Source organism: Apiospora kogelbergensis (genome assembly GCF_038363985.1).
Source record: "Apiospora kogelbergensis strain CBS 113332 chromosome Unknown utg000006l_segment0_segment0, whole genome shotgun sequence".
Taxonomy (NCBI): Eukaryota; Fungi; Ascomycota; class Sordariomycetes; order Amphisphaeriales; family Apiosporaceae; genus Apiospora; species Apiospora kogelbergensis.
The window spans coordinates 3,418,653-3,435,845 of record NW_027117423.1 but is presented as its reverse complement, the minus strand read 5'-3'; the positions used below and the strand labels follow the sequence as shown (position 1 = coordinate 3,435,845).

At 53.1% G+C, this 17,193-nt stretch overlaps 5 protein-coding genes across 5 annotated transcripts; 2 read left to right on the top strand and 3 right to left on the bottom strand.

Moving 5' to 3' along the window:
• Nucleotides 1-668: 668 nt before the first annotated feature.
• On the top strand, nt 669-1,423 carry PG998_009921 (uncharacterized protein; the record flags this gene model as incomplete). The annotated part of the gene is made up of 2 exons (XM_066876737.1): nt 669-1,161; nt 1,206-1,423. The coding sequence occupies 2 exons, from the start codon at nt 669-671 to the stop codon at nt 1,421-1,423; spliced, it is 711 nt and encodes a 236-aa protein (XP_066728893.1).
• A 1,367-nt stretch (nt 1,424-2,790) lies between these two features.
• Nucleotides 2,791-3,500, bottom strand: PG998_009920 (uncharacterized protein; the record flags this gene model as incomplete). The annotated part of the gene is made up of 3 exons (XM_066876736.1): nt 2,791-2,872; nt 2,966-3,118; nt 3,178-3,500. 3 exons carry the CDS (start codon nt 3,498-3,500, stop codon nt 2,791-2,793), a joined length of 558 nt encoding a protein of 185 aa, XP_066728892.1.
• Nucleotides 3,501-8,168: 4,668 nt separating this feature from the next.
• Nucleotides 8,169-9,398, bottom strand: PG998_009919 (phosphatidate cytidylyltransferase; the record flags this gene model as incomplete). The annotated part of the gene is made up of 1 exon (XM_066876735.1): nt 8,169-9,398. The coding sequence occupies one exon, from the start codon at nt 9,396-9,398 to the stop codon at nt 8,169-8,171; it is 1,230 nt and encodes a 409-aa protein (XP_066728891.1).
• A 1,367-nt stretch (nt 9,399-10,765) lies between these two features.
• On the bottom strand, nt 10,766-12,179 carry PG998_009918 (oryzin precursor; the record flags this gene model as incomplete). Its single annotated transcript, XM_066876734.1, has 5 exons — nt 10,766-11,247; nt 11,317-11,438; nt 11,494-11,539; nt 11,598-11,850; nt 11,910-12,179. The coding sequence occupies 5 exons, from the start codon at nt 12,177-12,179 to the stop codon at nt 10,766-10,768; spliced, it is 1,173 nt and encodes a 390-aa protein (XP_066728890.1).
• Nucleotides 12,180-14,505: 2,326 nt separating this feature from the next.
• PG998_009917 (uncharacterized protein) lies at nt 14,506-17,096 on the top strand (the record flags this gene model as incomplete). The annotated part of the gene is made up of 3 exons (XM_066876733.1): nt 14,506-14,671; nt 14,734-16,697; nt 16,764-17,096. The coding sequence occupies 3 exons, from the start codon at nt 14,506-14,508 to the stop codon at nt 17,094-17,096; spliced, it is 2,463 nt and encodes an 820-aa protein (XP_066728889.1).
• Between the last annotated feature and the right edge of the window lie 97 nt (nt 17,097-17,193).

Sequence of the window (17,193 nt, the reverse complement as noted above, 5' to 3'; positions counted from 1 at the left end):
CGCTTGCTTGCAGGGGATGACGGTCTTGTGATGTCGGGTTTCTGCCTCGCCGTTGGTCAATTGAGAGACAAGGCCACTGGAACGTTGCTCCAAACCCTAAAGACTCGTTCGCTCCCCTTCGCACCCAGATGGATGCAACCACCAGTACGTGAGGGAATGGCGGCCGACGAACAAAACACCTTCCAAGAACCAAATTCTCGGGTAAAGACACGAGCCAAGCGAACGAATCCTTGCCACCCACATGTCTTTGCCTGTCTGTCTGTCTGTCTGTCTGTCTGTCGACTTTGGAGGGGTCTGGACGAACATGACTTGAGGCCCAATTTCTTGGCCCAGAACCATCCCGTGTCTCCTTCCAGAGAGCCCCTCCGAGATTTTTCCCACCCCCGAACCCTCAATCGATTTAGCACCCGTCGTTCCTTCCACCCGCCGGAACGGGGCGCACGACCCCCCCCACCCCCAATAGACGGACCGTCCCCAGACCGACTTTACTTCTCTTCCCGGCTACTAGCCTAGCTAAGCGACTTTGAACTTTTGATTGACAGCCAAACCACCCCCCGCAACACAACACGCATCCTTTCTCCCTCTCCCGTTTTTCTTGTTTTCTTCTCCGACTTCTCTCCGTCTTTTCGCCTCAATCGCATTCGACCAGGCCTAGCACCGCGAACACAATGGACCCCATGGACCCCGACGAATGGGACGAGGACGCCGCCGCCATGGCCGAGGCCATGGGCTTCTCGAGCTTCGGCGGCCAGAACCACCCCTCCAAGCGGCGCAAGTACAACGCGCGCGCCGACGCCGCCTTTGACAGCAACACCAACAACGAGTCCACGCTGGCGCTGCACTACGACGCCGGCTCGGGATCCAACAACACCCCGCTGGGCGAGCGGCGGCCGCAGCAGCCCAAGCCGAAGAAGCAGAAGACCAACGCGAATGAGATCGATCTCGACGATGACGACGACGACGACGACGACGGCCAAGATGGGGGAGAAGTAGATGGGAATGATGCTGTCGCAGCCGGCGATCAGGACGACGCGCAAGACCCCACACCACAACATATCACCACATCACAACCCCCCGATCAAATCCAATCAGGAATCGACGCCATCGTCGCCGGCCTCCCCCGAAGCCCACGTGGTCTGCCCCTCCTGCCGAGCGCAAAGGGTTCGCTCAGTCCAGCCCCGGCTCAAATCATCGTCGTCAGGGAGGAGGGAGAGATGGTGATAGATGGTGGGATGACTACTACGACCCTGCCTTCAACACCAACCCATGGGAGAAGATCGAGAAGAAACTGGGCATAGAAGCTAGGGGCACATGGTTGTCCTACGACGAGTCCAAGGCAAAGTGGACAACAATCCAGAGCCAGTCGTCATCAACGGCAGCAGCAGCTACTACCACCGAGGCCGCCGCCGCTCAGGCCGCATGAATCATGAGTACGGGTGGGATTCAATAATGTGATGATGAACACTTGATATCGGAACCCGGGGTAGCTTTCTACTGCTGGGAAAGGATATGAAGGAGAAATGGAACCAAGCGGGATCCACGTCCATTATACCCTGATATTTTACCACTGGCTATCACAACCCGCGACTCATTTATGCGAGACGCATTTTGTCTTTGTACCATCACTTATCCCCTTCATCATATCAACCCTGGACAGTGTGGAGTCACGTGACTACCATGTGCAGTACCAAGTACTCGAGTCGATCTACATACACCCTTTGACGAGACAGCTACTGCTCGTTGGACTCGACCCCCCGGGGTCTACAGACCAACTACAACTATACACAGTACCGGCATCACTTGTCACGAGCATCTGCGATGGATCATCAAGAGAAGCATATGTATTAGTACGCAAGGAAAGGTAGCTATGGTCTATGATACCCGTCCCCAAGAGATCAGCTCGGCTAGCTGGCTGGGAGGACAATGCCAGCACACCTAGCCACGTCCTTGGTGGACATGTTGACCTACAATCTACCTGGAATAGGCAATATCAACCTGCCTAATCCCCCCGAAAGGGCATGGTGCTTTTGTCAACACTGTGTGATCTATCTACTTTCCCGTCTCTCACCCCCCAAGTGTGGCCCTAAGGGCACTACTGGGACTCCATCGTACCCCGATTACGCCTCCGCTGTGGGCTTGGGTGTGGGCTTGGGTACTGTGACTTCCGACAACACCCCTCTGTCCGCGTCTGGTACAAAGGGTGACCGTCAACTGCAGGGTCTTTTGCAGAACCTGCAGCCCTGCCAGTCCTGTCAACACACCAGTGATCGCTGCTGCATCCCCCGCTCCCCGGGGTGCCGAAAAGGATGGTACTTTTGACCCCAGACCTGCTCGCCTCGTCCAATCATTAATCATAACGTCGTGAAACACCAGCAGCTTGTCCGCTGCTCCCGTCCCCGCCATCTCTGCGCGTCAGCGCCCCGGCCGCTGCGTGGGGGAAGGGATCAATGCCTGCTTTGACGCAGGTACGTCCGCCATCTGTGCCCACACCTCCCTCACTGGGCCACGAGGGCGCCGGTAAAGCAGCGACAAGATGGCGTTTAAAAGCAGGACAGGCATTTTGCCGCGCGCTCCTCCAATACCCACACAATGGTACATGCAATGCGTCAATTGTGCAGAAAACCCAAAATAGAAGGGGTGTGTGCATATGTGAAAGTGACAGATCTGAGATCCATTACCGGGAACGCCAAAAACCGTAAATCCCCAAAACTCCGCTAGTAAAACGACAAGGGTTGAAATCTGGGTAAGGTGAGTTCGCAGAACCCCAGCCTTTTCGATGCGGCTGAAGATCTAGTACTCGGGAGAAGGGTATCGCTGACGAGCCTTCTGGTACTCCTTGGAGTGCTTCTTCGACGCCTTCGTCTTCATAGATCTAGATTACACGTGTTAGCGCAAATAACCCAATGCAAGCTGCAAGGCACCATTTCGAGGCCCCTTTTGGGAATTGCTGCCGTGTGCTACTTACGAAACTTTCTTCGATGTCCACTCCAGATTGGCTCGGACTTCTTGCGCATCCTGAACACCCTCTTGGAAGCGAGCTCTGGACTTCGCAAGTCGGGCCTGTGCCTTGGCTTGCAGCTCCAAGAGTTCGCGGTGCTTGTTGTTGAGCTGGCCAGATCTGTGAGTTTCGGTCAGCTTTTGAATCCGGGTTTCTAAATAATGGTCAAGGTTACTCACGTTTGCGCCTGCGTGGCCAAGCTACGATCAAGGGGAATGGGGTCAAACGACTCGGCAAAGCGGTCTTGGATGTACTCGTTGAAGTCAATGCCGCTTGCTGAGGCGGAGCTGTCCCAGTCACTGCCGGAGCTAGCATCGTAGCCGGACCCGTTGACTGAGAAGCTGTTGCCGTAAGAGGGCACGCCCGACGTGACTGAAGCATCATGCTCATCAGGGGGTGATACTGAGTAGTTGCTGTCAGCATTGTAGTAGGCGGGGTACTGGTCCCCCTTGGTGGGGATGGCCATGGCGTTGGCGTAGTACTGGTCTGTGTAGGTCGACATGTTGACGATGATGGGGCGGCTGTGGTGTATGCAAGGGTGCGTGTAAGTGGATATGTATGCAGATATTGCAAGGCTAGACGCCGGGTAGGTATGGGGCAGCTCTTGGAAGTTTGGGTAAGGTGGATGTCTGGGGATCGGCTCAAGTGGTCAGAGACACTTGTGATCGAGATAGGGATATGATGGTTCGGATATTGTAGTAGTCCAGTGTTCAGTGTTTGGGAAAGTGATGATGAGGAAGGAAGAATGAACCTACTCAACTCAGTCAACTTCACCCCTATTTATACCCGTTCAGGACAAACCTAGTCAACGAGGAAGACGACATCTTTCTCTCCCGAGGATAAGTCCCCATGAGACGATTCGTCAAACGACGAGCGACCCCGCTCGATGGCGATGCTGTGGGCAAGCAAGAAGACAAAGGAGTCCGAGATGTGCTAAGTGGATGACGATGGCTACCCCCATGCCGAACTCTCGGTCTGCTACGTACAGACTAAGCCGTCTTCCTCGCTGCGTGAGCGGGTGATATGTGAGCCGACAAACGCCAGGGGGAGTCTAGCCCATGGGACTAGACCTTGGAAATACATTGTCTGTACGCATTGGGCGGCCCGGAGTGGTTCCATTGTATGGGGGCAGTCGTTTAGTTTGCTAAGACGAGGATATCAAAAAGTTTCTTGTGCATATGCCGAGTGGCGATGATCTTCTATCAACGGTACGACGACCCTAGCAAGAGAGAAGTATGGGTTGGAGGGGCGTGTAGCAAGTAGCCAAAGGGAGAGAGCAAGAGTCAGATCTCCGCATGAGCCCAGATCCATATGCTGCGCGTAGTAATTACAAACCAAGCAAAGAGAAGACAGTGTTTCGTTTGGTGTAATTCTGTGCAAGTTCAACTAGGCGTTGGCAGCCTGCCCGGACCTGGCAAAGCAAAGGACCCATAGATACAAGTATGTAACGGCATGGTCAAGGATGGATAATGGATACGCGGCCGGAGAGCCAGTCCATGGTGGGCGGCGGGTCCATCAGAGGTGCAGATGTAGTCGTATTCTATCAAGACGCCGGCGTTTCCCTAGGGACGTGAATCAAAGCGGACGGGGGTGGTGTACGTACAACGAACGGGGGCATATCTGAGGTCGGCTGTCGAGGCATGGGGGCCAGGCCACTTCATAGGTTTCCCTGGTGTCAACGTGTAAGTGACCCTCCTCGATGCATATCGACGAGAAGACAAGGCCAAGCCGGTGGATGAATTGTACCACAAGCGCGCTGACGCTAAGAAAAAAAATAAGGGGAGAAAAAGGCCTGGCAAAAGCAGCGAGGGATTTCCGCACGAGATACTGGCTGCTGCAAGGTGCAAAGCAAAGCAGGGTCGGCGGCGGGCCAGCGAAGAAAGTGGAAAAAGGGTGGGAGGCATTGCATTCACCCATCAGCCGTTTGATGCAGACAGGCAGAAGGCGGAAGGAGGGCGAAGATACAGTGTGCACAATAATTGCTCAAATCAACGTCAGCCAGGTCAGGCAGAAGTGCAGCAAGTCGGGCATTTTGTGAGATGATGTGTTGTCAGTCTCCCGGGATGTGCAGCGAATGGCCGAATTTCTTCACTTTCCAAAATGATCCGTTTAGGAAACCTCCCCCCATCCTCCCATCCTCCCCGCCTTCTTTTGTGAAGTTGATGGACATCGATTGACCCGAGTATGTGGACACGTACCGTCCGTACCTGCCAACTTTGTGCCGGGCACACTTTCTTGACCTTAGGAAGCTGGTTCTGTCTGTCGAAGTAGCGTAAGGTAGACGGTACAATAGTGGTAAAGGGAGAGAGTCCAAAGCAATGTGAATTAACTAATAGCCTAGCCATAGACGTAGGCCTGGAGGATTCCGACATTCCGTCACGGCGATACACCGACATCCCATGATCGATTTATCGTTTGGCAACTATTAGTTCTCTCATTTTCCATTGGCCAATAATCCTAAAACTGCCTTTTCGAAGATGGATCATTCCATTGGGGAGACAACCATGGAAATCCAATACAGAATGGACGATAGACAGGGATTCTTTTTTACCCATGTGCCAGCCATGGCCCGTCAACCGTGCCTGTGTGTGGCGCGCCCCTCTCTCTATGTGACGGTCAACGTCAACCGTCGTCTGCCCCGCGGTGAGATTCCCGATTGAAACCAGGGATTGGACAGGCTGGACAGACTAGACAGAGACGTCTCACCATCTGCAAAGACATCGACTCAGGTTAAAATAGTGACTATATCATGAAGTATTATCATCATCATTTTCGAACTTCAAATTGTCGGTTTCCGGCAGCTAGGTAAGCTGAATTGGGCAGCCTAAAAGTACCTAAACCGCGCTACCTATCCATCCTTACCTGAACGCCAGCCTGAAGTGAACCTGAGGCCCGTGAATGGGTCATCGGAGAGGCAGCATCCTGCAGGTGATTTTAGATGCATCCCGAGGTACATACATGTACATGAACAACCTGCCTCTGCTGCAGCAGCAATGCTGCGTGCGTTGGCTGCCTCTGGGCGCGTAGGCCATTGAGGTAGGCTACTACCTAGCCTAGGTAGGAAGACATCGCCATGTCCTGCTCAAGTTAGAGAAACTGTGGTAGGTTTGATGCCGAGCTTCATAAATATACAATCTAGATCTATCCATTCCTATGTGTGCTATATTCGAGAGTAAGAATAAATATAACAGATATATACCTACCGCATTGTCACAGTCCTAGATAGGCATACAAGTATATATTGTAAGTATTGTTCGGCTACTGGACGAAGTATTGATGCTTTTACAGAATGCCATGTCAGACTAACGAAAAACTGATGGATATCGAGAAACGTGAGTCCCGCTCGTGGTTCATCTACTATTTTGTGCAACCATCGGGAGTCACCGAAAAGCGCTGCGAGCCATGTGCAAGCACCCACGGAGTCTCGAGACGAGACGCCATTCGGTGAAAGACATGGGGTCCGCTAGGGGTGTGGACGGGAATATTCTAACGCAGGCGATAGATATTCCTTTTACGTATCTACATGTAGTAGGGGCCAAGCCGGAGGCCGAAGTTCACCTAGGTACAGCCTCTTTACGTCCCCATGTGCCATTGAACAGACCCAAAGGCGGTATGGCACTCGTGGCATAGCCGGGATCAAATATATCCAGGCCTATCCTGATCGAGTAGACCCAGTGGGGCCTGTTAATAAAAACCGCCCCCATGTATATACACATACCAGAAACCAGACTACTGCACAATCCGGTGAGAAGCTTGAGCATAGGAAGGGATAGCATGTCCAGTCTAAGTGTCCAGAGGCCGGGTATCGAGACAACGGCTGCCAGGTGAGGGGTGAGACCTATTAGCCCCGATACCAGCAGGAAGAGAGAGACGGGTCAAGGCGGCACAATCGATTCTTCAGATTTTCATGGAGGCGAATGATTATAGTTTTGATATGCTTGTGGCCGGCACGCGAAAACGGGATACAAAACTAGGACGACGTTGTATACCGTCGTACCTTGCGCGGGTGGTATAAAGTACACCGTGGCCTTCTGCCATGTAACTCTATGTACAACGTCGAGGGATTTGGGAGATGATAGAAACTACCTGGCCTATACATGACGACTCAAATACCGCATTCGGCAGAGAAAAGTCCAGCTATGGCAGCCAAAGAAGAGGATGCGACTTCATATGGGGGTTAGCAGGAACAACTCATCATGTTCCACTCCGGGCATCTGGCCGATAGGGACGGGATAAAAGAGCGTATCTGAAAAGAGTCACAGACAACAGTGATCAGAGCCTTTTCCTTCAACCAGAGTAAGTGGCGGTAGGATGTGGATGTGGATACTGCTTATTGGGTGATCATGTGTAGAGAGAAGATGCAGGTGGGATATACATATGCATTACCATGGGGCACGATCTGATAGGACGAAAATTCGCAACCCAGACGACCATCTGCTTCGTCTGAGAGGTCAATTGGCTTCTACGCAGGAGGCTTCGAAAACGATGATTTGCATTGCATCAAGGGCTCAAGTCTGCTGCCGAGGTCCTTTGTCGATGATCTTGCCTCCGTGATTTCAATCTTGGATAGATACTCAGAACTCGCCCCTCAAAAGTTGAAGACGCATTACTGCAAATCTCAGCTTGGCGGCACACACACCATGATATGATGTAGACACTACCAGCGAGGCGGTTTCAACGCCCATGGAACAGTCTGAACATTATACTTTGCAGATACAGTCTACACCGTATATACCTAGGCAGCCAGGTTTGCGTCAGTTGGAGGGCAGATCTTGGTATAGCTCGAGACTAGCTTTGCAGAAACCAAAATCCCAGAAACCCATGTTAGTGCTTGCATCATAGCAGTCATCTATGAGTGGTGGGCTTGCTGCAGCCCAGCCCGCCGACTGAATGATAGACTCGTCGTTCATAGTAGGAGCATCTCAGGGATATTCAATATGAGGACAGGTATAACTCGTAAGGGGAATTGTAAATTGCGGACTTGTTTCCATAGGTATCATCCAATTCGTGGTACGCCGTAAATCGTCTCGTCTATCCTGTCGAAAGGGGGTAGTACCGCAGAATTGCTGGTGACACCCTAGCCCTGAGCACATTCCAAAGACGCCGGCCCATGCAACCAATCTAAAAGAACATATGTTCGTGGCTGCAACCCTTTTGAGGAGGGACTGTATTAGCCGAACACTTTAAGAAAGCCCCACATGCCAATACCGCTCAACACCGGGATGGTGAGGTTGTCATCCCAACCAAACAGATCGATCACCTCACTCCCCGCCGCCACCAGGCCAGACACTACGCTCATGATGCCGATAGCCACGCCACCGCTAACCGTAGACTGCTGGTCATCCAGAGCAAAGTTCTCCGTAATCACCGATGGAAGTCTCAAAAACCCACGGAACATGAACGGGTTCTGCTCGTCGCCGGGGAACGAGGGTGTCTTGGGCGCCAGCCAGCCCCAGAACCATGCCGCGGTGGCGACACCGACAAGGAAGGCAGCGAACGAGCCAGCAAACGACTTGCCGCGGCGGATGCGCGGAGTATATCTGCCGTACAGTCTACCGAATGTACTCGCAGCAGTGTCACACCAACTCAACAGCATGACAGAAACTGTAGCCACGTCCTTTGGGAAGAAGTACAGCACAATCCAGGCGCCCAGGAGATAGTACACAACGCCGTTGACGCCCGCGTATTCCGTCTCGCGCATGAAGGCGCCAAGGCACTTGACGTAGAAGCGGTTCAGAGAAGGATAGGTGAGACGCAGGTAATCAACCGTCGCTATGGGAATCAAGCCTGCCATCAGCCAGGGCGTGACGGCCGACGGCTGCGTACCCGATGCGTATAACCAGTAGACGAAGAAGCCGATAGACACATGGAGCACCTTCCTCGGGACTTCGTGCTTATGGATCAAGGTCTTGAAATGTCGATGTATTGGAATCAGACCAAGCGGACTCGGACTGCGACTAAAGTCTCGCCAGCTCCAGCCTGGCGTGGCAGGAGTCTTGGGCGGTGCCAGATGTCCGTTGGCGGTGACAGGCGCAGCCCCGTTTGAGATTTCCTCCGTCTCTTCCGTTTCTAAAGGCGCCACCACCGGCGCAGCCTTCTTCGCTCTTGTGGATTTCGCCCTGGCCGATGGCGTTGTCGCTGGCGTGAGACCGGGTACCTTCCTCTGGTTTCTCGGACTCCGTGATCGTGTGCGAGCTCGTCGTAGCTCCGGATCTGAATCCTCGTTGATGGTCTCGTGAAAGGGTATCGAAGAGGGGGCGATGCCAGCAACTTGGCGTCTGCGGGCAGCCGAGCGAGTGACAGGGCCGTTGTAGGCATCGTCCTGCAATTCCGAGGGCGTCGGGCTCGGCGATATCACGCGGGGCGTGGCCGGGATGGCCGACTTGCCGCGAAAGGACATGTTGTAAGGAAAGGGCGGTAGGGTCTGGAGCGAGACGGTGCCCGAGAACAGCCTGCGTAGGTCGTAGAAGCGTAAAGGCCAGAAGGTGGAGTGTAGATGATCTAGGTCTTGTTTGTCCCTCCGAGATTCACGCGTGTTTAAATGTGCGGCGCTGCTGAAAATGGAGGTGACGAAACTTAACGGATCCACGGTGAAGAAGATTGCAGCGAAGTCGAGCTCCGCCGCATTGTTGCTGACAACGGGGTTTGGGGGAGATGACAGCGGATTTCCAACCTAGTCGTAGGTACCGGCACCACACACAACACACAGCACACAAGCCACGCGCAAGAAGGGTTGCGGTCACGCGAAACCGTCGAAGTCGGGTTAGGCGCACAGGCGGGCGGGCTGGCAGTATTGGTAGGTTATTAGGTTAATTGGTTTGAAGTTACATGTAACCACAAAACATCTGCCAATCAGTGGGCTGGATGTGGGCGCGACCCTGGGAGAGAAGACACGTTCGATATTCCAGATTCCAGAGGGCTGCTGTTGCTGCTGCCGGTTGTGGTAGGAATTTTCACAAGCCAGAAGAAACAAGGACTCGGGCATGGATGAATGACATGGGCGGGAACGCATGGGCAGCAGGATCAGGATCTGGCATGGATGATGACATAAAGAAAGGCGAAGAAGCAGCTAAACAGGGCCTATCTGCCTAGCCTGCCTAGCCTGCCTGGCCTGTTCACGCCTGCCGCTTCCGCCGTTCCCGCACTACAGCGAATGCACCACCCACTGACCACTGACAATATCCACTACGCTACTCAGTGTGCTGGCAAGCTGCCTAAACCCATGGCCTGTGCTACGCCAAATACTCATGCCTCATTAAATATACTTGCTGCTGCTCCGGCTCGGGACTTTACATATCTCCCGAATCACGGGCTCCTGGTCCAATCCGACATACCGCGTCAATGTCGTCGTGACTCGAAAAGCACTGCTATTGGTTAGTGGCTGTCCTCGTGTCTGGGATATTTGAGAACATCGCTGTGTCGTTCCAGATGCAGTAGCGTCGTGTGCTGGGCCGCTGCCTAAATTACATCGAAATTGCAAAAGCTGGAGAGTAAGAAGCCAGAGAAACCTTCGACGTTCGAGGGGACTGTGACAGTGAGATCACTAAAAGGCAACTCGGAACCCCATACAGTATATTATTTGTAAAATCAAAGAAACACCGAGATAACTATCTAAGTCCCATCATTCCCTGCTTCCCATGTCTACATGTACCTATATCCTGAACCACTATAGTACTCGGACTCCCCCCAGCCAAACTATTATGCATGAATCAATTGTACATCAACTTAAAACCCCCCAGACCCTGAACGCAGCACCCCCTTTCTTTCTTACGCGGTAGTTGCACCGTTGAAAGCCAGCAGGTTGTTGGGAGTGAGCGAGTTCTTGACGATTCCCGAAGTCGACAGCTTCTGGATCCGGCTACAGAGCGCAGCAGGGGTGCGGGCCCCCTCGAGCGCCAGCAGATAGGCGCCAAGCCCGGCGACATGGGGTGCCGCCATCGAGGTGCCCGAGATGGTGTTGGTGGCGCCGTCGTTCCAGGTGGAGATGACGTCGACGCCGGGGGCGAAGACGTCGACGGCCGAGCCGTAGTTGGAGAAGGATGCGCGCCGGTCCGTCTTGTCCGTCGCCGCCACGGTGCAGACGCTGGGCTCAGAGGCCGGCGAGCTCAGCGACGCGAGGCCGCCGTCGTTGCCGGCTGCCACGGACAGGAAAAGGCCCGCCTGGACTGCCGCCGCCGCTGCGTCGTTGACGGCTTGAGACGTCACCCGGGACGCGCCCAGCGACATGTTGCCAACCGCTTTGCCGATGCCTTCGGCCCGTTGTTGTCAGTGCCTAGCAAGCGTTTTCGGTGAAATTGGATTCAAGAGGGATTACTCACGGCTTTTGTTGGTCGCATCGTTCACAGCCCATTGCATGCCAGCGATGACTTGGCTCAGTTGACCTGAGCCCTCGGAATCCAGCACCTTTACGGCAATCAGGTTTGTCTTCTTCGCAACACCACTGTGGAACCCAGTCAGCAAGGCTGTTTTAGGCATTCTTTCGCTTTTGAACCTACTATGTCTTGGATCCAGTCGTTCCAGCTACATGGGTTCCATGGCCATCTGTGTCAATTTGGTTAGCAAGTCGAGACCCCAAGCGGGTATGGGCAGTAATACATACTTCCGTCGGTCTGGCTGGCATCTCCGTCCACGAAGCTGGCTCCGAAAGTAGCGCGGCCCTCGAAGTCTTCGTGGTTCAGGTAGATGCCGGTATCGATGATGTACGAATAAGTGCCTGCGCCTGCCGAGTCATCATACGTATAATTGGTCGTGCCGGGCACCTTGCTGGAGATCCGTGCCAGGCCCCAAGGAGCCTTGGTCTGCGTCTTAAGGGCATTGATGGTTATCGTGACATCGGGCTCAATGTATGCGACCTGAGATTTGTCAGTCACCATGTCAGCCTCCCAAACGGTAGGACATCAACCAGTCTTACCTCCGTGAAGTTGGCAATGTCCTTGATCAGCTCATCGGATGCGGAAACGTGATATCCCTTGAACGACCCAAATGAATAAGAGTGTTTGGGCTTTTTGCCGCCGAGCATGCTAGTAGCTGACTCAACATTGTAGTGCAGGTCGTCCTGTGTTGCCTCTGGTTTGAGAACCACGATGAACTCCCCAGGGACAGCGGAAGCCCCCGTTCTCACTTCCAAGATGGGAGCCGCAAGGGCCAGTGGCAGAGCTAATAGAGCGGCGAAGGACTTCATATTGGATCAGGCGTCTCTGGTGCGTAGTTCAGTGGAGTTCGGGACTTGGTCTGCGATGATGGCTAGGAAGTATTTTCGAAACTTGGGATACGTTGACTCCATATATATAGGCCATCAGCCATCGATTTCACCAGACACTGCCCTGCCGGTGTCTTGGTCAGACTAAACGCCTGATGGCGTCGCTCGGTCCTCATGACTGAGTACCAAGCCTATGGATTAGCATCTAAAGGGTCAGTTTTGGGAGGTGCGGCTGGCTTTTCGCGAAGACGGGAAGCGCCCAGGTTGCGGGTAATCCCGAATAGTCTATAGTGAGCGTCGATCTTCCTGATAATGCTTCCCATTCCAGTGAGTGGACATGAGAAGGTTGACCGGTACTCAATTGCTCCAACTCCATATTCTCAAGGAGGTGAACTTATTCCTTCCCGTGTGCGGCTTCCTTCCGAAGGAATTTTGCAAGTGGGAGGCAGGATTTCGATTATGATTTGCTTCTGAGCTTGTCACTTGTTTGTATTGTATTCTCTCGTCAGAAGACTCAGCTTCCCTTTGAGACCCAGTCGGACTGCTGATATATCTATGTAGACAAGGAGTGGAGATTACAGATCTCCTAGAGCTCTCAATAGTCGTGTGCTGAAGGGTCTATTAGCCTGTGACAGTGCTGTATTAGTGTCAAGTATAACCCCACTGCCAGATTTAAAGACGGTGATGACATTTTCACAAGAACATTGACCCATATGTCACGTTATCGGTTCCTTGTAGCACACGGTATAAGGAGATGGCTGCAAGGTTGCTCTCCCACAAGGAGAATAGCCGGCTCTATCTCCGATCCAATCAAAGACATCCGGGAGTCCTATGGAAGTCTACGACGATGAATTCGAATTGGATATGCGAACACCTCGATATAGATTGCGAGTAGTGGGCCTGCGACGGTCGCTGCAGGTTTCTGTAGGCCCATAACGGCGAAGGTGACTTAGATCACGAACCTATGCGGCATCTGTCTTGTAACAAATAGCAGCCGACATGTCATCCATCACTTGTCTTATTTATGGTATCCTTTTGCCATTCGAGGCTGAATACGACGGTCACGGATGTTTCTCTCTTCTTCATCTGAGACCGTGTAGCGGGAAGCAGGAACCTTGAATTGACCTCCTGAACTATGCAGTCTTGCTACGCCCCTCTCGGCTCTATGCACCTGCCACGCCCTACCATCGCGGCTGAATGTGTGACCTGTCGTGTCCTGGCTTATATTCAGCTGAATATACTGTGAGAAGCAAGTCTCCTAGATGATATAGATGACCAAAGTACATTGATCACATTACTACCTGTCGCAATCGCTTGCCATCAAGCCACACACTGTTTGTATTTATGGTGTACAGTCTGAGACATGTAACTTAGATAGGCAGCGTCAGGCGACACGTCGGAAGGATCAACAGTCCTCCAGGCTTGGGCGACAATACTATTGCAAATATATGCCTCCAAGGGATCCTGCGTAACAACGAGTGAACGGCATGTTTCTAATCTGCTCGCATCTGAAATCACTGGCTCACCTAGCCATGGCATCCTTCTATAACACAGGCTATATACTGAAGTATCTTCATTCTACGTTAACCCATACCTGTAGTAACGATAGTGACATCCTCACTATTGCGAGCCATTCGAATGAAATTTGGAACGCAGTGGCCTACTATTCACATATGTATGTTATCAACGATCTTCAAGGCTGCAATCACCAAGTTATGCCTTCGTTCTCGTTGAGAATGACAGACGATCAAGTCCGAGGATTCCCGGGTGGTTGAGCGAGTTCCAAACGCTGCCGCGCGGTTCAGACAACCGTGGCAGGACGTCCGTAAATAAACGTGACTTCAGATCGAGATTGACTAGATGTAAGTAAATGCCTGAATGCTAGCAATTAAAGCTCTTGCTGACCTATACAATGAGAAAGACAGTCATTGAATGTGTACTGTTGTTCCGTTGCTGTTCGATCGTTATCTGCGCGACTTGATCGTCACAAGTGCCTGCCACTCCCAAGGGCCATACAAATGCCCTTTGGTATTCCGAAACGTCAGTTGCGACAAAAGGTGATCCATGTGAATGGACCAGAAAATGGACATCCATTGCTTGTGCAATGGTTATGCAGCATTATGCAGGATTACTACCCCTGTTATGCCAAAACACTAGTACATGTGTGGCGTTTAGTGGGGTGGTTATCCAGGCGTCGGGTTAGGCGCTCATTCAAGCCACAGTGTCAGGTAATCATGGACCAACGTGTACTTTCTATGTAATTGTCCATTTGTCCCAACATCATTTCCTTCCTCAAATCGTCATAATAATGGATTTGCGCAACAACCTATTCGGCAAGAGCAACGCCCCGCGCGGAAACGTGGGATTGCCTGGACGTCAAGTTGGCGGTGGTGCTGGTGGTCCCCCTCCTCCACGCCCTGGTGCTCCGGGTGACAGTAGACCTGGCTCATACGGCTCTCAAGCCCCCAGTGCAGGTGGCCCTCGATCGCCCGGCATGATGCGACAGCAACCGCCGCCACCTCAAAACATGCCACAGCAGGGAGGATATGCAACCCCTCCGGCCCAGCCGGTCCAGCTACGGGTAGAGAAGCTGCCCCCGGCAGTATGGCAGACCGTTACATCTTCGGCAATCTCGTGGCCGTCTCCCCCGATGACTTCCAAAGCCGCGACGGCGGTGACGTCTATGTCATGCTGATGGGTGGCAACATCCGGGGAGAGTACGTGGTGACGGCGCGGCCCACTCCAGGCTTTCCCTCGGGCGGTATCAGTTTGTCGGACCCCCAGAGAAGGTGGTGCGGCATTGGTACGCAGGACACCTTCGTCGGTGTGCAATACGACCCTTTCTCCCGCGGAACAAAGGCGTACCTTGGCACTGTCGACCTTGAGATCGCTTTCGCTTCGCCCAAGGCTGTCAGTGACCAGCCTTACGACCAGGACGAATTGGCCAAGGTCGTGGAGTCTGTCTACCAGAACCAGATATTGGCTCCTGGTCAGCGGTTCTTGATGGACTACCAGGGTGTCAAATTCACCTTGACTGTCAAGACTATTTCGCTTATCGACCTTAGCGAGAAGGGCCAAAGCTCTGAAGCGCCCACTACCAGTGACCCTAATGCCAGAGGTATTTTGTTCAACGCCTCAACGATCCAATTTTTCAAGGATGCTTCCTCCACGGTCAACCTGAAGGCCTCGTCTCGGAGGCCAGTGGCCAACGCAATTCTGCGTCCGGATTTCAAGTTCGCAGACATGGGCATTGGTGGTTTGGACGACGAATTCGCAACCATCTTCCGACGAGCTTTCCAGTCCCGGCTCATGCCTCCATTCATTGTAGAGCAAATGGGCCTGCCACACGTGAAGGGCCTTCTGCTCTTTGGTCCTCCGGGTACCGGAAAGACACTCATTGCTAGACAGATCGGCAAAATGCTGAATGCGCGCGAGCCCAAAATCATTAACGGTCCCGAGATTCTGAACAAGTTCGTTGGTCAGTCAGAAGAGAACGTCCGAAAGATGTTCGCGGACGCAGAAAAGGAGTACAAAGAGAAGGGTGATGAGAGCGGGCTTCACATCATCATCTTCGACGAACTGGATGCCGTCTGCAAGCAGAGAGGTAGTGGCGGCGGCGGCGGCACAGGTGTCGGGGACAGTGTCGTGAATCAGCTTCTAACCAAGCTGGATGGTGTGGAACAGCTCAACAACATCCTCCTGATTGGCATGACCAATCGGAAGGATATGATTGATGAGGCGCTGCTCCGTCCAGGCCGTCTGGAAGTCCACGTTGAGATCGCCCTTCCAGACGAACACGGCCGTCAGCAGATTCTGAAGATTCACACCGGAAAAATGCGCGACAACAACCGTTTGGCCGACGATGTCGATATTGTAGAGCTGGCTGCGCAAACAAAGAACTTCTCGGGTGCTGAGATCAACGGTCTATGCAAGGCTGCGGTGTCGTATGCTTTCAACCGTCACGTCAAGACCGGCGCTGGCAGCGCTGGTATCAAGCCGGAAGACGTCGAGCAGATCAAGCTCAAACAGGAGGACTTCGTGAGAGCTCTCGATGATGTCAAGCCTGCCTTTGGTGTCTCCGAGGATGAGCTTGAGCGCGCGAGGGCCCGAGGCATTATCCCCTTTAGCCCTCACATCGGAAGAATCCAAGCCAATGGCAGTACATTCGCTTCGCAAGTTGCTGATGGCACTGATAGCCTGTTCGCCATCCTATTATACGGACCCAGGGGATCTGGCAAGACGGCTCTTGCAGCAGACATTGCGCTGAATTCCGAGTTCCCCTTCGTCAAGATGGTGGCGGCCAAGAACATGGTCGGCATGAGCGAAGCGCAAAAGATTGAGTACATCAAGAAAGCCTTCACGGATGCATACAAGTCCACACAAAGCATCCTGATTCTCGACGAGATCGAGACTATGATCTCGTATAGCCCCGTGGGACCTAGATTCCAAAGTGAAATTGCCACGTCGATCAGCGTCTTAATGAGAGCCGAGCCGCCAAAGGTATGTTTTCTAGTTCTCGTAATCTTATTACTACTACTCTTACTCTGAAGCTAACTTTCGTGATAGGGTCGACGCCTGTTGGTGATCGGTACAACCTCGCGGCATCAAGTCCTCGAGCAACTGGACATGCAAGGCTTCAACCAGAAGCTGGCGGTGCCTTGTGTTTCCGATCTTAGGGAGCTTCAGACTCTGCTCTCTACGACGGGTGTGTTCCAGGACGCGGACATCAACGAGGCGTTGCACGAGCTACAGAGCGCCACAGGGACCCAGAGAGTCGACGTGGGCGTCAAGGAGGTGCTCTCCGTCTTGGGCTCGGCCGTTACCTCGGCCAAGCGCGATAGCCGGTCCCTAGGCTTGATCTTCGCAACGTTCCTGTCCGACGTTATGTCCTCGATGTAGTACAATTTAGATAGACTAGTAGACTGGAAAGGCAATGTGGAAATTGTTCATGACTTACCTCCGTTTTCGTCTACTTCAGCGGAGTGGTGCAACACAA